The following is a 24,319-nucleotide window of genomic DNA, read 5'->3' on the forward strand; positions in this document are numbered from 1 at the left end:
GTCCTTCTCGCTAGCCGCGTCTTCCGCTCGACTTCCTGTGTTCCTAAGCTCCTGCACACTTAGACACAAGGGTTAAACAAACGCAGGACCTAACTTAGCTTGTTTGATCACATCAAAACACCTTGGGGTTCCAACAATTACTTATAGTGTGTGTTGTTGATTATAGAGGAAAATTGTGTCCTAGTTATCTAAGTTGAGAATGTCCCCAAGAGGAGCTCATAAGGATTGTCATGTTAAACCCTGTAAGTGGACTTAGTCCGACATGACGATAAGGTTGAGTGGTACTACTCTTGGACTAAGACATTAATTAAAGTGAGTTGTCAGTAACTCAATTAAATTAATGGACATTCTATATCTTAAACACAGGGAGACTAACACACTCATAATAAGAAGGAGCCCATAATGTAATTTGGAATTGGTGCGGTAGTGCAATAATAACTCTTTAATGAAATGAGTTATTATTGATGAACTTGAGTTGTGTGTTCGGGGCGAACATGGGATACTCAAGCTCGTCGAAAGGCCAAAACTAATTTCTCCTCTAGGTCCCTGTCGTAGCCTCAATGAAGCCTTAAATCCACTCATGAAAAGCCCATCTTGGTATTCAAGAGGGGGCCGGGCCTTGGCTTGGTGACCAAGCCATAGGGGCCGACCACTTACTTCTCAAAGGGGGTCGGCCCTTTGCTTGGTACCCAAGTAAGAAGGGGCCGACCAATAAAATTTAAACTAGGAGGAGTGTTTTGAATTTTTTAAAATCTTCTCTTTGTAGATATCTACAAGTTTTAAAAGAAATATTTTTAAATATAAAACTTTTCTTATTTGAATTAGGCCACATGGTTTAAAAGAAAGTTTAAAAGTTTAAAACTTTCCTTTTTTTACCATCATCATGGTTTTTAGAAAAAAGGAAGAGAAGTTTTAAATTTGAAACTTTCTATTTTTGTAACCATGTTAAAAAAGGAAATTTTAGAAGAGAAGTTTTAAATTTTAAAACTTGGTTTTAATTTTTAAAACTTTCCTTTTTTTAACATACATGTTAGGAAATTAAAAGAGAGTTTATAAAATTTTATAAGAGCTTTTCTACTTTGCTTATAAAATTTTTACAAAAGATTTTATTTCTTTCCTCTTAGGGCCGGCCACCCTTGCTTGGTGCCCAAGCAAGGGGTCGGCTAATCAATCTAATCAATAATTGAATCAATCAAGAGGAAGAAAAGGAAAAATAAAAGGGGAAAAGGAAAAACAAGAGGAATATTTTAATTTTTGTAAAAATCTTTTCCTTATTTGCCTTGGGCGAGTAATATAAAAGAAGGGGAGGGGAGGCTTCATGAATTATCAATTCTTATTCTCTTGTTGGAGCTCTTCATTGTGGTCGGCCCCTCTCTTCTTCCTTTTCCCCTTGCTCTCTTTTGTTCCTTGGTGGTGGTGGTGGCCGAATACTAGAGAAGGAGGAGGAGCTTTAGGTGGTGTTCATCTTGGAGGATTATCGCCTACACGACGTCCAAGAGGAGGCGAGGAATACGGCAGAAGATCTCGAGGTTATTAGCATACAAATAAGAGGTATAACTAGTAATTATTTTTTGCATCATACTAGTTCTTCTTTGTTAGAATTCCAAACACAAGAGGCATATGATTCTAGAATTTCGGATTTGTTCGAAGTTGTGTTTTTTTTTTGTTTTTTGAATTTGTGATTCGATTGTTCTTTTTGGTTAAACCTAATGTTATTTTAGGAAATTAAATATTGAATTTCTATTAAAGACTTTGTCGAGGCAGTGGTGGATGATCCCATACCTAAGAAGGACTATTGCCTCGCCATGTTTGACCTGAGAGCCAATTTTAGAAATAAATATTTAATTAACTTTATAACATAGGTGGATTTGGATCAATAGTGTTAAGTTCCGCTTGCGATCCAAATCTAAACCATCAAGAACAAATAAGTTAAATTTGGAATCAATAATGTTAAGTTCCATTTACAATTCCTAATTTAATTTCTAAAGAACACAATAGGTTGTTTAGGAAAGGTTCGACACTTGTACAAAATGTTTGTGCAGTGGAACCGATACGATCTTCCTAGGACCAACTAACAATTGGTATCAGAGCTAGTACTTTTGTATTTGTAAAGTTTAAATTAAAATCTTTTAGAGTGTGCATCATCCATAACAATTATGCAACACATTCTCATGTTGCTATCTATTCTGCCTCAGTAGTGGATAAGGCAACACAATGTTGCTTTTTACTAAACCAATTGACAAGTGATGGTCCAAGTAACTGACACCCACCACTTGTACTCTTATAGTCTAGTTTACAACCAGCATAGTCTGAGTCAGAGTAATCTATGAGTTCGAAGTTAAGTGTTCTAGGATACCAAATTCCTATATTTGATGTTCCTTTTAGATATATGAAAATTCTTTTTACGTTAGTTAAGTAGAATTCTTTAGCACAAGTTTGGTATCTAGCACACATACTAACCGTAAATAAAATATCAGGTCGACTTGTGGTTAAGTATAGAAGACTACCTATCTCACTCCTATAGTATTTTAGGTCTACGGATTTTCCATTTGGGTGATTGTCTAAGATTGTGTTAGTTGCCATTGACATTTTTATTTTCTTGGTGTTTTCCATTCTAAATTTTTTAAGTAATTCTTTGATATACTTTTGTTGGTAGACATAATTTCCTTCATTAGTTTGTTTAATTTGTAAACATAAAAAGTAAGTTAGTTTCCCTATTAAGCTCATTTCAAATTCTTGTTCCATTAAGGTTATAAATTCTTGTAAAAATTCTGAATTGGTTGAACCAAAGATTTTGTCGTCTACATAAACTTGGGCTATAAATATATCTTTGTTGATTGATTTCACAAACAAAGTTGGATCAATTTGTCCTTGGTTGAATCCTTTGAAAATTAGGTATGAGGTCAACCTTTTGTACCTATGTCAAATAATTAGTGACCCAGACCTTTGGATCGATCGCACATGAGAGGGGGGTAAATCACGTGGTTTTCAAAAATTTTCTTTTTGATTTTAAAAATAGAGTAGAGTACGCAGTGGAAAATTAAAATGAAAACCACACCAGAAGACACAAGTGGTTTACTTGGTTAGGAGCCTTCGGCGACTCTTACTCCAGGTCTCGCGGACCTATCGACAGGTAATCCACTAAAGGCCTCTTCCGGTACCTCCAGAAGAGAAATCGAGTACAAAGAAAGTCAGAACAAGTGCAACACACTACACTTGTCCTTTTGTAGCAATCAAGTACACAAATGAAAAGTTACCAACACTTTTAGGAAGAGAAGTAGGGCCACTCGTGTGTCAGTGTCGGACTACTGACCGTGATCAGAAGTTCCCAGAACTGTTGTCGGGTTCAATAGCTTCACAGCAGAATTGTAGCAAAAGCCTGGAGTAGTCAGAAGTTCAATCGGATGTGCAGTAGCTCGTATAGGTATTATGCTCCAATGCCTTCTCGAGACAACTTTATAAAAGGCATGGAAGGCACCTCCAATGAGGTGAGTTTGATCCCGAACAACCGGGTACTTATCCACAGCTTCGGCCAAAATTTATCCTGTGGAAGGCGCCTTCCATGGAAGGTGCCTTCTATAAATAGTACGAAGGCACCCTCCATCTCCATTAAAGGCGCCTTCGGACATTGTTCATCCGAAGGTAATTTTGTCCTGCAAAATAATGTTAGTCCAAAATACCCTGTAAAAATAAATATTAGGACAATAATAATGAAAAAAAATATAGTAATTAGTTCCTGCCCCCCAGGACCAGGAACTAGTCAAGGTTTCAATTTAAAGATCCTAAATAGACTTAAATTGTACCAACGTCTATTGTCCCTTCAATCGGGACGCGTCCTCACTTGGTCACTCTCCTCCAGTGACTTATCTTAACTTACCATCTTGTCAAACATTCAATCAGCCCGTCGACCTGTCTGGACTTTATGCCAGCTATCCAGTCGGCCCCTTGACCTAGCTGGACTTCTTGCCAGATATCCGGTCAGCCCATCGACCTATCTGGACTTCGCATCAGCTATCCGGTCGGTCCTTCGACCTAACTGAATTTCTTGCCAGATACTCGGTCAGCCCGTCGACCTATCTGGACTTTATACCAGCTATCCGGTCGGTTCGTTAACCTAGCTAGATTTCTTGCACACTTAATTAAGTGGTTAGATCACAACAAAATTTAACTTAACTTACTTGTCATTCATCAAAACTTGAGTTAGACCGTTAGTGCAAAACTGCACCAACAGCGCTGGTCGGTCCGGTGAGCGACAAAGGCGATGTCTTTATGTCTCATGGTGGCGGTCGCGAAACCAAGTTAAACTCTGTGTTTTTGATGTCTTGCGTCTGAGTGTGCAGGAACTTAGGAACATAAGAAGTCGAGCGAAAGATATAGCGGATGAGAATGATGGTATGGGAATCGAGTCAACGGACTCGATGCATCACAGGGACTAGAAGCTGCGGAAGAGTATACCGGTGGAGCAAGAAGGACGCGCGCGGTACTTCCGAGGGACGAGAAGCCGAAGCAGAAGACTGCTCGAGGAGAAGGCTAGAGTTGGGTTTGGGTGAGCTCAACTCTGGAAGGCCGGAGGATCACCCAAGAGATCGGAGATGAAGTCAGTGATCGGAGAAGGTGCTAGATGAGTCAACAAATAGCTGATTGGTCCTAGCACTCGGACCAACTAGTTAGAGGGCCCGCACCATCCGAGCAGTCGGACTATCTAGCCGGGAGCCTGGACCACCAGGGTGCCGAACAGGCGCCTCGTCACAGTGGATCACTTTTCAGGTTTACGTTAGCAAGGGGTCCAGGCTCCCAAACATGAAAAAATTCTATCTTCCAACTTTTGTGAAGTCGTTGCATGGAGATAGAGTTTATCTCGCTGGAGACGCTGGATCATCATCCAGGTGCCGGAAGTCTGCCACATTAGCAATGGATAAACTTGACCAGAGCACTATAAATAGAGTCCTGTTTCACTTAATTTAAACACAACACTTGTATTCAAATCTTTTGTTTACTGTTTTTATTTTCTAAGCTATAAGTCGTTGTATGGGCCTTCTCCACCTCCGAGAATTTGCTCAAAGAAGGAGGTGTGATAGTGCATGTCATTTGTCTTGGATTAATAATCTCATCGGTTGTAAACCAAGTAAATTTGATAGCCTTATGTAATTTTTATGTAATTTATCTCCATATCAGGCTCAACGTGGACTTTTATGCTGATTCTTTGATTCGGTCAAAACTCACTGATGGACCTAGAGAGTTCCGATTGCACTCATTTCAGTTCCTGTGGATTTCTAAAATTACAAGGAGTCCAAATATGATGTTCATTATTTATTTTGGCTTTTTCAAATATATTAAAATATGATTAAAAATTGACTAATGTTATTCCTATCTTCTGTCGACAGAGAAGAGAGAGAAATATAATGAAGAAAAGAAAAATAGTAGAAAAAGTCAAATTATTAGGAGGATAAAATAGGAAATGAATTTAAAAAAATATGCTCTTTGGTAAATACCAAAATAATGTATATCTTTTAATAAATTTAAATTTTTATATACGTCCTTTGATAAATTATCAATATTCATTCGATCTATTATCGTCAGTTTTCTGATTAAATAGATAGATAAATTATAAGAGACTTCTTCCCACCCTAACAGCACGTGCATGACACTCTATTTGCAATTTGCTCTGCGGAGTGGAGCTAGTTTGGCGTGTGGGGTTGGTGCACTAATAGTAAATAATTATTTGGTCTAGGATGATTTATAACCTAAAATTAAATTTTTATTATTAAAAATAATTTAATTGAATAAATAATTATTTTATATAACCTACATATAGAAATATCTCTTTATTATGTCGAAGCTTATTTTGTGGCTATTTCATGATCATGTCATGTCTCCGGGAGTCGTCGTCACCGTCTTCCTCCATTTACTATTTTGAATTACAACTGTAAATTCTATTCCTCCTGTCTTATTCTTCTTCATCTCATTCCTCTGCGGTGTGAGCGGAAACGAGATGAGAAGAAAGGGGCGAGCGACACACCGATTCATCCGTGGCGCAAGGACGGCCGCCGTGCAGGTGGTGGCTGGCGAGATCTCGGGGAAACCCTAAGGAGCGAAGGTCCCTACCGAGGAAACAAGGATCAGATCTCGTCCATATGAGAGGAAACTCACGTTGGAGCTCGTCTATTCTTGATTGGATCTGTAAAATTCGTGTCCCGCCGTTGGGATCATCGGTGACATTGGCCGCCCGACCCTTGCCGCGGTGGCTCCGCTTTCTAGGGCTCCGTTCAGTTCCGCTGGACCGGGCTTAGGGTGCTAAAGAGCTGGGCCATGGGGGTTTCAGAGGGCGGGGATGGAGGAGGGATGGGCGTCGATTGCCGCGTTGGGACGATTGTTTGGGTGCGACGTAGGAACGGGTCCTGGTGGCCGGGGAGGATTCTTGGGCAAGAAGAGTTGTCGGCATCGCATCTCATGTCCCCGCGGTCGGGGACGCCAGTCAAGCTCCTGGGTAGGGAGGATGCCAGCGTGTAAGATCTCTGATTTACCTGTTATTTTTCAACTTATATTGCAAACTCTTTATTTTTTATACCATTGTTGATGCATACGGAGCTCGCATTTTCTTCTTCTCGGAAATAGTAATTTTATTTTGCTCGAGTTCCATCTCATGCTTTTTCTGACGTGACTTTGTTTTTGAGGGTGTTTTCCCCGTTTGAACTAATAAGAATCGAGGTAGTGGCTGCCTTAAGCGTTGAATGCTCGTAGTTAAATAAACATTTATGGCCCCAGGAGTTGAAATGTGGAATTGCAACCTTTCCTGATATCTAGTTTTATTGGAACATAGGTTATTCTCTATAGAACAATAATATGCTATGGCTAGATTATTGTTGAAAAAACAACCTTGAGGATTGAGGTTAATTGAGGCGTAGGATTTGGTACTGGAACTATTTGATTGGAAACTGAGAAGTATACATTAAATTGTCAAAACCTGTGCAAAGAAGAGATAATTATATTTATATACCATCTAAAACTTTTATTCTGTGCTGTTGGCGGTTGCATACACATAGATATACATTTACATTTTTCTCGATGAAGGATAACTTCAGTCTGGGTGGCTTCCAGTTCTGATTGTTTTGATGTATTTTAGAAGATCACAACAATTTGGATTGAGATGAAATTTTGTTCATGGTTTTCTCCATGAAGACTATTTAACAAGACAAGACACCACAAAACTTGATCTTGGATGATAGCTTCGATCATTTTGTTTGTAGGAGAATGATTATACTTTTCAGAACTATTTGTGTGGAACCACTGTCCTCGTAGATTCATTATTCAAAATTTTGTGGTACTGCCTTTATAAAGGGTTTTCAGTTGTTTTAATCCAATGCATTTGTTACCAGTCCTACAATCTAATTTCGTTCATACTATCCTCTATTTTTACTGGGTCAGTAACATGTAAAATCTTCTTCCCCCCTTCTTTTACTGTGATAACTTCAAGTGCTAATACAAACACTTATTTGAATGAGGGAGCCTGAGGATTGGATTATAGGATTGGAGAGGATTGACCTTATAACTAATAAAAAAATGAAACTGTATTTTGTGAACGTTGAATATCTACTATTATGACAATAGTTTAAAGTTTTGTGTAATTCTAATATTATAAAACATAATTAAATTTTTTCACATAATATATGAATAATGTACTATCAGCTGGAAGGTGTTGTATTATTAGGGCTGTAAACGAGCCGAGCCGAGCCGAGCTTTGGGGTGTTTAGGCTTGTTTGATAAGGTAATTGAGCCGAGCTGAGTTTAAAATGAACCAAGCCTTTGAAATGATTGTTCAAGCTTGACTTGATTTATTTTTTATAAGCTTGAGCTTGTTTGAAGCTTAGCTTGAGTTTGGTTCGTTTAGATGTTATTGAGTTCTCAATTCGAGTTTAGTTCGTTTAGATGTTATCGAACTTTCAATTCAAGTTTGTTTGATTGTTTGAAACTTTTAGTTGTTTGATTGGTTATTGAGTTTAATAATTCAAACTTATTTGTTTATTTTATTTTATTTTATTTTATTTTATTTTATTATTTATTTAGCATATTGATAAGAGTTTTATTAATGAATATGGTTCGTAAACATTGTTCACGAACGTTGTTCACGAACGTTGTTCACGAACATCATTCACAAACGTTGTTAACGAGTTGAACACATATGTGTTCAAGCTTGTTTGTTTAGTTTAACAAGCTGTTCAAGTTTGTTTTTTTAATTGATGTTATGTATATTGAACGAACATAAACAAGCTCTTACCAAGCCGAACACTAAGCTTGTTCACGAATGCTTGATTCATTTATAGCCCTATGTATCATTAAGAAATTATGTTATTTATATATAGTAGGATAATATCCATTTAGCCAACCTCACATACTTGGATCCATGACTTGTTGTTGTAAATGGTAACCCTTATACGATGGATGACTAAGATGAAACTTAAAAAAGATTCTTCTGTTTGGAAGTTAAAAATGTTCTTGTATAATCGAAATTTTCTTAGATGATGATATGAAATGATGGCGATACCAAGCTTTAAATTGTTTATGTCAAAGCAAGTATATTCAATATATTCAAGCATGCCAACATTGAGATCCTATAGGCCCAGATTATAGGATTTTATACTCTTGCCCAATTAACTAATAATCTAATAAAGCCACAAATATTTCACTTAAACTCATCTATTAGCATGTGGTGAATTAACCAATTAAAAAAATCATCAGCATATTGAAGTTTCTAAATTATTGCTTGTTCACTAAATATCAATGCCAACATTGAGATCCTATAGGCCCAGATTATAGGATTTTATATCCTTGCCCAATTAACTAATAATTTAATAAAGCCACAAATATTTCACTTAAACTCATCTATTAGCATGTGGTGAATTAACCAATTAAAAAAATCACCAGCATATTGAAGTTTCTAAATTATTGCTTATTCACTAAATATCATGTTATCCAAACTCATCAGTTTCATTCTCATCGGAATTAATTACTGGATACTAGAATTTCAAACTATCTAGAGGTTGCTGTGCAAAAGTTCAAAGTTCTCGAAAGTTCTTGCTTCCTCTTTGTCTCTCTTTTGTCAATGGCTAGATCATAGATTGACAGAGTAAACATTAAGGCACCATCTGCTATCAAAAACATGCATACAAAAGGCCAAACAATGGATACAGAAGAAGAAATTTGATATTGAATGCACTTACAATTTAGTGCCTTGTGCTTGAAGCGCCTTTATTCACACTGTTCACTATTAATTGGAACAATGGTATATAAATGATTTACTTAAAACAATTTGCAGTGCTATCTTCTTCAACCGAACAACCAAATTTGTGGTTAATATTAACAACCTGCTAGATCTTTGCTATCTTGATTGGATCTTCAATTCAATCATTGGGGTCGAGTTCTTTTTAATGTTGTAGAATTATGCAACAATATTTATGATTCTTTATTTAATCAATATCTCTTGATTATGTGGGCTTGGTGTGTTGTTTCTATACTGCCTCTATTCTTTGTTTTTCCTCCTTACTCTCTTCCTCCTCTATGTGTTCCTGTATATTGTCCTGTGTTAGAGAAGTTACTAAAAATTTCTAGCTTGCATTCCAAAATTTGTTTCCATTTTAGGCTACATTATAATCCATAAGGTTTCTTATGTTGAGTTGGGCATGTCCAAGTTCTAATACAATTCATTCCATCATGCTAAATCTAATTTCAATCATCTAGTGTACAATGAATATGCTATAAAAGTGTTTAGTTTGACCAATGTGCTTTCTTCCTATTGAAAAAGGACCTGACCTTTGAAAAGTTCGTCTTGAGGTCTAAAAGACTTGCATTAAAAAACTCATAGACAGTGTAGCTTATTGTAAGCTCAGTACTATTCAGAATTGTTTATACCATTAGCTTCTATTTTTTTCCCCTTTTGTTTGTTTGTGAGGAGTTGGAGGAGGAGCCAGCAGTTAATAAATGTATATCCATATTATAGCTGAAGGTGGAACTTGAACCAAGACCTTGACAACAACTTCCAAAGGTATTCCCAATTGACCAAAGCTAGCACCTGGCCTCATCTTCATCAATGGCACTGTGTAAAGCTGGAAATGCTTCTAAAGTCTTTAGATGAACCTCTCAACAGTTTTCTTATTCATAACTAGATGCCTGGTATACATTTTTGCCTTTTGGTATCAGTTCACATCTCGGAGAAAATAATTACTGGTCTCATATAAACCTAGGTTTATATTGCATTTTGTTTATTTGGTTGTATCTCTAATCTCTTGTATTGGTATTCAGTAGTGATATTTACCATTAACCTACTTGCAGTGACTGGTACAATCTGGAAAAATCTAAGCGTGTTAAGGAATTTCGCTGTGGGGAGTTTGATGCCTGCATTGAGAAGGCTGAAGCTTCACTTGGAGTACCTATAAAGAAAAGGGAAAAATATGCCCGCCGAGAAGATGCTATTCTTCATGCTCTTGAACTTGAGAGAAAGCAGCTTGAGCTAAAGCAACCAAAACAAGCCATCATCTCAAATGGAATTACCAATAAGCCTTTAGTTACAATGAAAAGAGAGTTTAGTAACTTGCCATCTGCTGATACATTTGTCAGACATGATGAATTGTCATTCCAAAGCGATTGCGCCTTTCACAAGGCTCCACTTATTAAAAAACCAGGTTTGTTATTTGAAGAAAATGTGAGCAACTGTATGATTTCAAATGATGCAAAAAACAATAAGCCAGTAGGAAATACTTCTGGAGCTGTTCCTCAAATGAGAGGACTCCAGGATTTTGGCTTTCCAATTGCTCGAAAGAAAAGGATTCCCCAGTCTGTGTCTTTGTTGACTAGCACCAAATTTGCTGAGAATGATTTGGACACTTTTGTAGGTTTTGATGATATAGTTGGAGGTAGAGGTCATGCCAATGGAGGTAAAAGTAATTTGGCAATCAAAAATAAAAGGTCACATGGTGGATTTTCTGAAGAATCTTCAATTAAAAAACGTGACAGACGTCGTCCGCTTGTTCAAGTTTTACAAACTAGTGCAAAGATACAAGCTCCTCATTGTTCTAATCTGGATGGTTATCCTCATGATTTCTCATTGAAAGAGGAGCAAGACCATATGGGTGTTTGCCAGGCAAAACGAAGTAGCTACATCTATCTTTCTGCTGATTCAATTGTCTCACAGGATGATAAAAGTAATTCTTCTGAAGAAACACAATCGTTGTCAGACCAGTGTGGTTTCAATCAACCTGGTTCAATGGCAGAAAGATGCTCGACTTCTGAGATGAGTGAGACAAATGATTATGATACTCCAAGGAATTACTTGGACACTGAGATGGAGGAACAAATCTCAGGAGGTATTGCTCTTAAATAGTATAATCTTTTAGCTTGATCAGCATCATCATTGGCACATTTTTAGGTCTCAAAGTTTGGTATGTCTAATTTTTGTTTGCTTTTATGTTAGTTCATTTGACTAATAGCAAACCAGTTTAATTTAGCATGACTTTATGTAATATTTGCTGGTGTTGCAAATGTAACCACAATATGGGCCAAGTGCTTATACAACTGTATTTTTCATATGGGTAGATGATTACAGTTCCGTGAACTAGTAGTTTGGACTATTTGTTCATTAGCAGCTGAAACCTTTGCACTTTAGTCAATGGATGATGAACACTGTTTCAAAGCTTTTGCAGTACCTTATAATAATAATAAGCACATTTTGAAGTTAGTAAATGATGCTTTAGAATTGTATAAAGTAAACACTAACATGACATCCTTGCTGAATGAGTTATTTTTGAGCCAAACAACTTTAGCTATTGAATATAAGTGAGAATTTCATCCAGCTGGGTAAAATTAAGCATATATATTGGTTAGTTCTTTTTGATTGTGCATGTCAAACCTTGTTAAATGTTTCAGGCAAACAAGAGCTTAATCCTGCTTTCTGAATTGTGCCAATTTTGAATAATATTAGGGAGCTAACCATAACTTCAAAATTGATCTATAGAATTGGATGACGCCTTCTTGCATAATTATATAGACAACATAAATTTTGGTATGATGAAAGGTGTTTGTGCAATTTGCATAGGCGAGCATATAGTTTCTGATCTTGATGCTTCATTTCAGTTTTCATTAATTACTTTGGTTTGGTTTCAGATATTGGTGGATCCCTTGGATCAAATTGTGACCCTTCTCAACATCATGTTTCAGATGAATTTGAAGAGATAGGCAATGATGAAGTGCCTTCTTCTAGCAACATTTCCACCCTTCATCCTTTTGAACAACCTGCAAATGCTTCTGCTGGGGTGGGAATCTCTAAATGGCATATAAAAGGTAAACGCAACCACCGAAGTGTAGTTAAAATGCCAATTGATGGCAAGATCTGCATTGCTAGTTCAGATAAATGGGATTGTTCTACGAGGGAAACAGCTAATGTAATCAGGTATACTAGTTCGAAAATGGAGATGGAACCTTGCCCACAAAAGGCCTTAGATCAAGGTTTGGTTGGTGAGGATTTCCTTAACAAGCAGGATGACTACAGAAAACAAAGACATAAACTAGCCTCTAAAGCAGCTAGGGATCTTAGGAGAAGCCGTATTGGTTTCCATAATTTAGAAAGTGATTCTCATTTGATGTCAACATCTGCCTGGGAGGCTGATGAGCCACCTTATGGAGCTCGAGGCAAATATTGGGAAGAGTCTGATGAGTGCTATGATCCTGTTTATGCTGTTCATGCTATGAGAGGGATTGGAACCATTTTGTTTGATGTTGATCTGAGGGTTAAAGCTAGCTATCAAGGTGAGCGTGTTCCTTTGGTGTCTCTGATGAGTAGGTTGAATGCAAAAGCAATTGTAGGGCACCCCATTCAGATTGAGATCTTGGAAGATGATTCCACTGCTGAATATTTGTGTGTCAATCATGTCGGTCAAGATGAACATACAGCTGAGCAACCAGTTTGGAGGACAGCCAGAAGAACAGTTATGCAACGAGTTCCCCGTTCTAACCCAGTTGTCTCATCTCTGGAGGATGATGAAGTTGTGGGGTCTAGATATCAAAATGCATCTCCTTCCTTTGTATATCCAAATCGTACTGAGAATGTACCCAAGATAGCAAATAAGAAAGTTTCTCATCACCAGCAGCACCAATCATCATCAGGAAAAATTCAGAAAAGGTCCCATAAGAGACTAAGTTTGCCGAGCCAAAAAACTAGAACACTATCTTCTTTCACAGTTGATAAAAGATTTGGTGGTGGGGTTGTTAAGGCATTACATGGTAAAGGAAGCAACATGTTTAGTGGTTTGATAGAACCTGCTGGGCAAGTGCCTTCTGTTACATGTGTCCCCATGAAGATTGCATTTAGTAGAATTCTTGAAGCAATTGGAAGGCCATCAGCTTTGAGCAACCGTGTGAGAATAGCCATCCAGCAATAAGATAATAAATCATAGTTTGCAGTTATCCGCTCGAAGTTGTTGATACTCTACATGGCTTTACATTCCACGCTTCATGTAAAATACATGACTTCACATCCAAAGTGAATGCTTCAGGCAACTGATTTCATTGGATCAGTGATTGAGTCCGTCTGATCTGCTGATTGGTGCTGATCGTGTGTGTGTATATATATATCCTGTTAGGAAACTGGGGCAGTACCCTGGTTCTCATAGTCAGCAGCTCTTTAACAAGGACCAGGGTATAACCTGGTAGCCCGGAATACAAGTGTAATTTTTCCATTCAAGAATTCAACGTGGTTGGCTGACTTATTGTAAAGTGCTAACTGCTACCGCGACTGTGTTCTACCATTAGGAAATATACGTCACAAGTTTGATAAGGTATTGTAGAAGAGCCAGTGTCTAAGCTTTTTATGGATACAAAGCTTGTTATTTATTGTTCAATGTTGCAACAGTTTGGCGGAAGAGTACCAAGAATGCCATTCAGTTATTACTATGTATTTTAAAATTTTATTCGGTGCAACTGTTATTATTTTTCATCCATCCGACTGATGTTAAATTGGAATTTGTCAATGAGAGGTCTTCTGTTTGGTGTTCGTGCAACCTCTACAGAAAGGATTACGCTTTTAATTACATAATTGTGAAGTAATGCACAAGTGGACATTCTTACTTGATTGGCATTTCAAATTTACAGCTAATTTTCAGTTGCAAATTGAATCTGACATACATGAATGTCAAATGAAAGATCACATATCGTGGAAAAATTTGTATGTGTTAATATCGATCACGATGAATCTAACTGCACCAATGCAACCGAGGACTGCAACTACAGAGAACCAAGCTGCGATGGTCAAATGAATTCCCTGCACCAAACATCGAAGCTTCGGATTCTTTGGCATCTTTCCGGCCTTGAGGAAAGCCAATGCGGGGAAGACGAAGTCCAACGGTGTAAATCCAACAGCTCCACAGATTGAAACAAAGTCCCCGAAGAAAGGCATAGCAGCAGCAACCAGAGTGATCAGAGCCATGTAAATCGAAGTAAAACAGAGTCTCAGCAGGGACTTCCTTATCCATGCTTTCCCATTTGAAGCTTTAGACAGCACTTGATTCTCGAAGTTTGCATACGTTGGTCTGCAGTAGATCTGAAGACAGAAAAAGCGCATGACTAGAGAGGAGTGTCTCCCCAACACAACCTTAACCTTGACTTAGTTTGAGCCAAACAATGTGTTTATACTCGTACTTTATGCATCTCTATTTTGATAAGCCTCGCACACTAAGAACAACTTTGTGTTTTGTGATTTTGAAAGAGGAATACCTGAAAGCAACCTGATATTTGTATCACAGCAAAGATGTTTGCCATGACTATGGTCCATTGTGGAGTAGCGAGGGATGACAAAATGTAGGGTTGGACTTGAGATCCAAATGCCCAGTAACCACTAACAGCTAGTTGCCAATATGACAGAATGATGATGCTGTATGCTGCTGATACACCTTTGTACATGTTCTTCTTTGCTGGCTCTATGACAGTGCTCTGAAATGATTTTTTTTTTTTAAAAAAAAAAAAATCAAATGTTTGCCATCATCAGATATCCATTAATCTCCCACCCTTTTCTACAAGTGGATGTCCTATACCTGTATCTCCGGAAGCATTGCATCCCCGAAAGAGAAAGCAATTGCACCTAAAGCATTGAAAGCTCTGAAAATTTTCGCAGAGGTGCTCCCGTGGAATCCGTAGCTAATCGAGTCCCGATCGATGTTTTTCCCTGTTACATGAATGGTGGATTGAGCTCTGAATTCTTCAAAAAGTTATTCCGGAAGCAGGAGACTGAAGTAAATACCGTTGTAGATGGTGACACCAATTGTTGTTGCAGCAAAGCCTATGGTACTGAAGGTGCACAGGGCATTCACCCAGCGGAGTGAATGGATGTCAGGGAGCTGCGAGAGGAGCAACTCCAATGCTCCAAAAAAGATGATGAAGTCCTGCAATGTCAAAGACCCATCGCTGTCGTAGTACTTGTAGATTGCCTGAGAAGAAACAAAGCCGGCAGTGAGAATTAAGAAAGGAATAGATTGACTGATCATTGGTAGGGTTGGTTGCCTTGCCTTGAGACTGCTTCCAGCAGCAATTTGGATGGCGATGTTGTTGCCTAAGGAAGCAATTTGCTGGAACATAGTTATGAACCAGTATCCCCAGCTTCCTTCGAAGATGGAAGACGGAGTTTAAACGTGTTAAAGTCTTGCTTAATTAATTTGTTATTTCTGGAGATGAAGAAACAAAGGATTCGTGCTATGACTATGACTGACCATATATGCTCTTTCCAAGAAGACGGTAGGTGCTATGCTTCTTCCCGTCCCATTGCCATAACGAGGCCACCAGCAAGCTCGAATACCAGGTGGTCAAAGTTCCAAGCACCAAACTGCCAACACCTGAACACATATCATCATCATCATCATCATCATCATTTGAGACTTATTTTTCATTACATAATCATATTATTATATCAAATAAAACATTATTATTCTAATTTCAATTTTCTTTTTCTTCTTCCCTTTCCATTTTAACAGCCAGGCTGCAAAATAGAGTATCAAGTGGACTTTCACTTCAGCAGTTTTACTTGGATCAAGTGGTCAAAGTTGGAAACGGAAGTGGAATGAGTACCGAGAGGCCATCCGAGGGAGGCGAGGGCGAAGGGCAAGGGCGCGTAGGCCGCCGGAGTGGCGATGGTCGTCGCCACGTGGAACGCCGCGTGCTTCCACGTCCCCTTGCCGCTGCCGCCGCCGCCGCCTTCTTGGGCAGCTGATTCCAGCTCTTCGCCATCGACTCTGGAGATGGACATCGGTTTACTGACGAGCTCCGCCAGAAACACGTACGCTACCTCCTCCAGATCGATTGTTCAACGGGATGCCTGTTGATGACATCAGAATCCGACGGGGAATTCTGTGATTTTAAGAGACGGACGGTGGAAGGCTTCACGCAATTTTGTCAAACACTTAATTGCTTCTCCTCCTCTGTTGAGATGGCGGCGGATTTGTCAAACTTGTTGCTGTCGATGAATGACATTACATGAGTCACAAGGTGCAGGCTTCTCTGTCGAGAGAGAGCATTGACTTTGATGACAAGAAGAACAACAATAGTTAGCTGACGCAACAAATTAGACTTTATGAGATCTCAATTGAATATCGTATTATTTTTTGAAGAAAAAAATAAAGTGTCGTTTGTGAACCGATTCCCTTCGATTCTGCACGATATTTCTGCACCAATGGAGTCCATCTGGATGAATACAAATATTTTCGAGAATTTACCCCGGGGGGGAGGGATGGTCTTCCCATTCTATTCCTCCCATCAATATTAACTTTAGTTTAAATTTAAAAATAATTTTGATGATTCAGTGCTGATATGGTGCATATTTTGTGAGGTCGATAGGATGATGTGATTATGAGTCAAAGCCGTAGGAAGGTCAGAAGTCAAGCCTCCATGACCGGTCATCAGTCGAGCTGACGTAGAGGTCCGGAAGGTCAGAAGTCAAGCCTCCGTGGCCGGTCAACAGTCAAACTAACGTGGAGATTAGGAGTCAAGCCTCCGTGGCCGGAATCAAAGTCGCAGCTGACGAGGTAGTCGAAGGAGGGAATTATAAGCCGGACCAGCGGTCAAGAACTGGGCCCATGGGCCAGGTATAGCTAAGGACAGAGACTACAAACAAACAGGTCTGCTTACAGACCCAGCGTGCAGGTCGGGACGTACATGCCTTGGATAACAGCAAACAGAGGCGGGTCCGAAACCAAACCCAGCGTACAAGTCGGGACGTATATGCCTTGGATAACAGCAAACAGAAGCGGGTCCGGAACCAGACCCAGCGTGCAGGTCGGGGCGTACATGCCTTGGATAACGGCAGACAGATGCGGGTCCGGAACCAGACCCAGCGTGCAGGTCGGGATGTACATGCCTTGGATAACAGCAAACAGATGCGGGTCAGGAACCAGACCCAGCGTGCAGGTCGGGACGTACATGCCTTGGATAACAACAAACAGAGGCGGGTCCGGAACCAGACCCCGCGTGCAGGTCGGGACGTACATGCCTTGTATAACAACAGACAGATGCGGGTCAGGAACCAGACCCAGCGTGCAGGTCGGGACGTACATGTCTTGGATAACAGCAGACAGATGCGGGTCAGAAGCCAGACCCAGAGTACAGGTCGGGATACCCAAGCCAAGGATCACTGGTCTGGATACAGACCCGGAGTGCAGATCGGAGATAGCAGATGACAAAGGCAGATCTGGGCACGAGCTTAACACAGATCGGACATACAAGTCGAGGGCAACAGTATATAAAAGCAGGGCGAGTCCAGATCTCGGATCGGTCAGACGCTACAGGACAAATCAACCAAGGAATCGTAACCGCTTGTCAGGGGGAATAATCAAGGTGTCAGGGAATATGCCAACAGTCGGGGCTCAATACACCTTCGGTTTTGTCGCCAGCCTATTAGGAAGAGCCACGTGTCAACCACCGCCAGACAAAGCCTGACAGCCGACATTCCCTGACACCCGTCAGACCCAGGATTCTTCGTTGCAGTATAAAAAGGGATGCCTTGTCCCTTATGCAAGTACGCTCACTCGTCATTTTTCACTAGTCCTTTACTTTTCGTCCTTTTTTCTGCGATTTCTGGGGGAAAAGTACCTGACTTGAGCGTCGGAGGGTATGACCCGGGGACTTTTTCCTTGGCTTTTGGTCTCTAACGACCGGTGGACTCGTCTGAATGTGTGCAGAGCGACAGCGTCATCGTCCTGATCACCCCTCTCCGTCAACCACCCGTGGGAACCTTTCCAGGGGGCACCCGGTTCATCAATCACTTCAACGACTCTCCGTCAACTTTTGCATAATAAGGCCCGCCTTCATCCGACTCAGCTTCCGAACGGGATCAAATTTGGCGTCGTCTGTGGGAACACAACAACCTGTTCCGGAACGTGACGATGGAGGAGTCTGGCCGTATTCATGTCACTATGACCGCCGGAGAGTATGAGCTCTTCAAGGAGGCCAAAAGGTTGGCAGCCTCCGAGAAGCAAGCAACTGTTTCACGACCGCGGCAAGTTCCGGTTGAGGCTTCCAAGGAGCCCCTTCCTATTTCAGATCGGGGTTCTAAAAGAAAGCATCCTAAGGTATTTCCTCAAAATCCTTATCGTGAGCCTGGTGTGGGATATTATCAGCCAGAGCCTCAAGGGCAGAGCCTCAAGAAGGAGCAGCCTCAAGCTTCCATGGCTGAGAGTTCCTTGCCGCGAGATTCGAAGAAGGGGAAGACCTTTGTCGTACCTGAGATATTCCCAGAGGATCCGGACGAGAAAGTACCTTTCTCGGCTAGAATTTTAAATGAGAGACTGCCTAAGGGTTATAGAGCCTCGTCGATCGGAGAATATGACGGGAGCAAGGACCCGGAAGAGCACTTGCGAAAATTTAAAAATGCAGCCCTGCTGCACCAATACAGCGATGCTGTCAAATGCAGAGTTTTCTTGAACACTTTAGCGGGCTCGGCCTTAAAGTGGTTCGATGGGCTACCTCAAGGGTCCATTACCTGTTTTTTGAACTTCAAAATGACTTTTCTGCGCCAATTTGCTAGCAGCAAGAAGTATCAGAAGATAGATCATTATCTCTTCGCTCTGAAGCAAGGGTCGACTGAGCCCTTAAGAAGTTATATTAATCGCTTTAATCAAGTGGCTCAAGACGTCCCCACTGCCACTTCAGAGATTCTGATGAGCGCATTCTCTCACGGATTGGGAGAAGGAGAATTCTTCAGAGATCTTATCAAAAACCCTGCTCGGAATTTTGATGAGATGGTGGAAAAAGCTACCTCCTACATTAAAGTGGAAGAAGCGCAAGCAGCTCGGAGGAAAGCTGAGAGACCACTTCTCTCCACCAACAAGCAAGAAAGAAGGGTACCTCAACCACCCCTTCAACCTTTGTCGCGAGCCCAGGAGGCCAGACCTGCATTTCACCCCAGGCCAGAAATCCGACCCGCACCTCGAGTTGCTGCTGTGCACGTTCCTCGACCAGGGCCATGGAATAATCGGTACTGTACCTATTATCGGTCACGTACGCATGATACTAACCGTTGTTTTCAGTTCGCTCGAGACTCCAAGCGGGCTGCGGAGATGGGTTTACCTCCGCCCGAGCTAGCTCCTCAATTGATCAAGATGATGGAAGAGCAAAGGGGGGCGACTGGACAGGCCGGGCAATCTCGCCTCGACCTCGCAGGACCTAGTACTCATCAGCCTGGCCGGGGAAAAGAACCAGAAGGATCACGGGAGGCTGAAAACAGAGGTAATGTTGCTGTCAGAGAGATCGGCATGATCTCTGGAGGGCCAACTGACGGAGATTCAGGGAGAGCACGCAAGTCGCATGTCCGTCGCTTGGAGGTTCATGCCGTCGGATGCAGTCAAGGGCAAGTCGCCGACCCTGTTATTAGCTTCGGGCCAGCAGACTTGGAAGGCCTGGAGTTGCCTCATGACGATGCACTCATCATCAAGGCCATCATTGCCAATAGCCGAGTGGCTCGAGTTTTTGTTGATACCGGGAGCTCAGTCAACATTCTATTCAGGACCGCATTTGAAGAGAAGCAGATTGATGCTGCTGAACTCCAGCCGATGGCCACATCTCTGTACGGATTTACAGGCAATGAAGTGAAGCCTATGGGTCAGATTAAGCTGGTCATATCTTTGGGCACCGAGCCGTTGGTGCGCACAAGGAGGAGTACTTTTATAGTGGTGGACTCCCCTTCTTCTTACAATATCATTCTAGGAAGGCCAGCCCTGCATGAATTTAGGGCTGCTGTTTCAACCTTCCATCAAAAAATCAAATTTCCCGTGGGCGAGCAGGTCGGGGAAGTTAAAGGGGAACAGAGGGTTTCTCGCCGGTGTTATATCGACATGATCCAAGTGGAGGCTCGGAAAAATCAAAGGATACAAGATGGAGGTGTCCATGCTGTTCAAGAGGAGCCTCTGCCTATGGCCGAAGAACCCATCCCTTGGGAAAAAGTACAATTGCATACTGAGCGACCTGAAAGTTTGACCCGGGTGGCAAGCGACCTTCCCTCTCCCCTCAAAGAGGAGTTAATTCAGTGTCTGATCCGCAACCGGGATGTCTTTGCCTGGTCTACTGAGGAGCTGCCCGGGGTCAAGCCGGAAGTAGCTGAACACAAGCTGCATTTATTACCTGATTCCCGGCTTGTAAAGTAAAAGAAAAGGAATTTCTCAGCCGACCAGAATAAAATAATAAGAGCCGAGGTGGATCAGCTCAGGAGGGCAAGACATGTTTGGGAGGTTCAGTTCTCATCCTGGCTCTCCAATGTAGTCTTGGTAAAGAAGGCCAACAATAAGTGGAGAGTATGCATAGACTTCCGGGACCTCAACCGGGCCAGCCCTAAAGACTACTATCCTCTGCCCCGGATTGATCAAATGGTGGACTCCACGGCCGGCTGCGAGAGAATATGTATGCTGGACGCCTACCAGGGGTATCATCAGATACCTCTAGCAAGGGAAGATCAAGAAAAGGTTAGTTTTATTACGGCTGACGGTACTTTCTGTTACACTATCATGCCCTTTAGCCTCAGGAATACCGGAGCCACATACCAACGAATGATGGATAAAATCTTCCGGGAGCAGATCGAGCGAAATGTGGAGGTCTATGTAGATGATATACTCATCAAATCCCTGCTGGCCAAAAACTTGATCAAAGATGTGGAGGAAACATGCAGAACTCTCCGGCAATATGGGCTGAAACTCAATCTCTTGAAATGCTTATTTGGAGCTAAAGGAGGAAAATTCCTGGGTTACCTGGTGACTGAGCGAGGAATAGAAACCAATTCTGAAAAAGTGCAAGTGCTCAAGGATATGTAACCTCCTTAGAATTTAAAAGAAACCCAAAAGCTGGTCGGCAAAATAACAGCCCTGTCAAGATTCATTTCCAGATCTGCAGACCGAGCTGCTCCTTTCTTCAAGGTGCTAAGGAATGCCTCCAAATTCCAATGGGATGAAGAATGCACCAGAGCTTTCGAAGAATTGAAGAAGTATCTGGAGATTCTCCCCTCTCTCTTTAAGCCAGTTGTAGGAGAACCCTTATGAGTCTATTTGTCGGCCACCCCTGACGCTGTAGGGGCCGTGCTCGTAAAAGAACATGATAATGTACAACGGCCAGTGTATTTCTTCAGTCATTTATTGAAAGGAGCCGAGTCCCGATACACTGCTCTCGAAAAGTTGGTTTACGGGCTGGTCCTTATCGCTCGGCGGCTGAGACCGTATTTCTTATCGCATCCTATCACAGTCCTAACCAATAGCACCATGGGAAGAGCGTTAACTAATGTAGAAGTTGCGGATCGGCTTATCAAATGGGCCACCGAGTTGGGTGAATATGACATACAGTATCAACCGCGCACTGCCATTAAGACGCAGGTCTTAGCAGATTTCTTAACAGAAGTCCATCAGACCAACTTTGAAGAAACTTGGAAGATCTACGTGGATGAATCTGCTAATCATCAGGGAAGCGGGGTTGGGGTCTTGGTAATATCTCTTCAAGGAGATATACTCCAATTGGCAGTGCGATTGAATTTTCGAGCTACAAACAATGAAGCAGAATATGAAACTTTGTTGGCAGGACTGTAAGCAGCTTGGCATGTAGGGGCGGCTCGGGTAATCATTTATTCAGATTCCCAGTTGGTGACTCAGCAAGTAACCGGAAACTTTGTGATAAATTGTGATAAATTGCAAATGTATCGGGAAGTTTATGAGAAGATGAAGGCGGAAATTATAGAGGTCATCGTAACCAAGATACCCAGGTTGGAGAATGAGGGGCAGATGAGTTAGCAAAGATGGCTAGTTCCTTAACTACTTGGGTGTTGGATCGGTCAACGGCACAAACCTTTCTGATAGCTCAGATAGATCTGCAAAACAATAGAGAAACAACTATTGATTGGCGGACGCCTATGATTAACTATCTCAGGCAGGGTATCTTACCAACTGATCTAGAAGAATCACGGCTGATTAGGAAACAGGCCCATGCTTATATCATGATTGGGGATCAACTTTACAAAAGGTCCTTCTCCCAACCCTTACTTAAATGCTTGAGTATGGAGGAGGCCGACCAGACCTTGCGAGAAATACATCTGGGATGCTGTGGCAATCATGTTGGTGGTCGGACATTATCTCGCAAGGTACTCCTGGCCGGATACTTCTGGCCTACTTTACAGAGGGATGCTCACAAGTTGGTGAACACATGCTTATCCTGCCAGAAACATCAAAACTTGACACATCGACCTACGGCCTTGTTGAGAACTTCTATAGTTTCATGTCTGTTTGATCAATGGGGCATGGATATCGTTGGACCATTTCCGATGGCGCCCGGCCAGAGGCGTTTCTTATTGGTGGGAGTGGACTATTTTTCTAAGTAACTAGAAGCAGAAGCCCTGTCTCGGATCATAGAAGATGTCGTCATTCAATTCTTATGGAAGAACATTCTTTGTAGATTTGGTATTCCGCACAAGCTGGTGTCAGACAATGGCAAGCAATTTCAAGGGCAAAGAATCCATGCCTGGTGCAAGGGGTTTGGTATTACTCAAGCCTTCACTTCCGTAGCATATCCACAAGGCAATGGTCAGACCGAGGTAATCAACAGAGAAATAGTATGAGGTCTGAAGGTGAAGCTGGATCATGTCGGAGGAAATTGGGTGGAAGAGCTGCCCAGCATTCTGTGGGCCTATCATACAACATCTCGGGAAAGCACAGGTCTGACACCATTCCACCTGGTTTATGACAATGAAGCAGTTGTACCCATAGAAATTGGAGTGTCATCGGTCAAAAGGACATTATATGATGAAGAAAACACAGAACGAAGGTTGGCTGAGCTAGATCTTATTATCGAAACCCGGGACAGAACAGTGGCTCGGTTGGAGGCCTATCGACAAAGAATGAGGCAAAACTACAACAGAAAAGTGATTCCTCGGTTCTTTGGAGAAGGAGATCTGGTCTGGAAGCAAATCAAGTCAGTGGGGGCGTGACTAAGCTAGCACCTCAATGGGACGGGGCTTACAAAGTCATTAAAAAGTTAGCATCCGGAGCCTATTATTTACAAGATGAACGGGGCAAGAGGCTAGATCGACCCTGGAGCGCTAATTACCTGTGACCTTATCGACTTTGAAGAAACAGACCGAGAAGTGTAAGCTGGGTGGTAAGCCGGGCTGTCACTTATCCAATAGACAAGGAAGCAGGTTGAGAAAATAGGAACATTCCCGACCAGGGGTAAATGAGACCTAAAATAGGTGGCTGAATTACGTACAAGGACTTGGGTCGTCACAGACAGACTCAGACAGGCAATATACAGGACTACCAATAATAGAGCAACACGCTATCAAATGATTAATATGCTAAGAGAAAATTGAGAGCCCGCGACCAAGGGATATCGTGAGAAGGATAAGCTCGCCAAAATGAAGATAAGTCAACAAATACGTTGAAAAAGAGTTGGTTAGCCACAGTTTTACATCAAAAAATGCAATACATGGTGTCATTTTAGGGATTATTGTCCGCTGGGGCAGGATTCTCATTAGCAGGGCCAGCAGGAGGCTCAGGGAGGCAGGAAGTAGAGTCGACCGGAGGCTCGGGAAGAAGGAAGAGGTCGTCATCATCTTTAAAAGAAGGGAATGACCCATCAGGAATCTCATCCATGATGCGACCTATATCTAGGAAATCTTCCGAAGGGGCAGCCCGAAGCAAATTCTGTTCAAGCATTTGGCGAGCTCCTCCACCCACGCCACAACATACCATGAAATTCATCATATCTCCCATTTTCTTCATGAAGAAAGGGGAGGTAACATAGGCTCGCCTGTAGACCCTCAGACGAC

The 24,319-nt window shown here is 41.6% G+C and overlaps 2 protein-coding genes across 3 annotated transcripts; one reads left to right on the forward strand and one right to left on the reverse strand.

The window, feature by feature from the left end:
* The first annotated feature begins 5,871 nt into the window (after positions 1 to 5,871).
* On the forward strand, positions 5,872 to 13,985 carry LOC121975990 (uncharacterized protein At1g51745-like). Of its 2 annotated transcripts, XM_042527968.1 has the most exons (4): positions 5,873 to 6,506; positions 10,327 to 10,676; positions 10,887 to 11,357; positions 12,154 to 13,985. In XM_042527968.1, exons 1-4 carry the CDS (start codon positions 6,310 to 6,312, stop codon positions 13,425 to 13,427), a joined length of 2,292 nt encoding a protein of 763 aa, XP_042383902.1. In that variant the 5' UTR covers positions 5,873 to 6,309; the 3' UTR covers positions 13,428 to 13,985. The 2 variants fall into 2 exon arrangements, with proteins under 2 accessions (XP_042383893.1, XP_042383902.1); XM_042527959.1 differs by having other exon boundaries at positions 5,872 to 6,506; positions 10,327 to 11,357.
* A 103-nt stretch (positions 13,986 to 14,088) lies between these two features.
* On the reverse strand, positions 14,089 to 16,550 carry LOC121976006 (GABA transporter 1-like). The gene is made up of 7 exons (XM_042527979.1): positions 16,102 to 16,550; positions 15,747 to 15,869; positions 15,546 to 15,640; positions 15,281 to 15,467; positions 15,075 to 15,205; positions 14,758 to 14,973; positions 14,089 to 14,584 (listed from the first exon to the last, which is right to left on the reverse strand). The coding sequence occupies exons 1-7, from the start codon at positions 16,277 to 16,279 to the stop codon at positions 14,189 to 14,191; spliced, it is 1,326 nt and encodes a 441-aa protein (XP_042383913.1). The 5' UTR covers positions 16,280 to 16,550; the 3' UTR covers positions 14,089 to 14,188.
* Between the last annotated feature and the right edge of the window lie 7,769 nt (positions 16,551 to 24,319).

The sequence above is a fragment of the Zingiber officinale genome, chromosome 1B, assembly GCF_018446385.1.
Source record: "Zingiber officinale cultivar Zhangliang chromosome 1B, Zo_v1.1, whole genome shotgun sequence".
Taxonomy (NCBI): domain Eukaryota; kingdom Viridiplantae; phylum Streptophyta; class Magnoliopsida; order Zingiberales; family Zingiberaceae; genus Zingiber; species Zingiber officinale.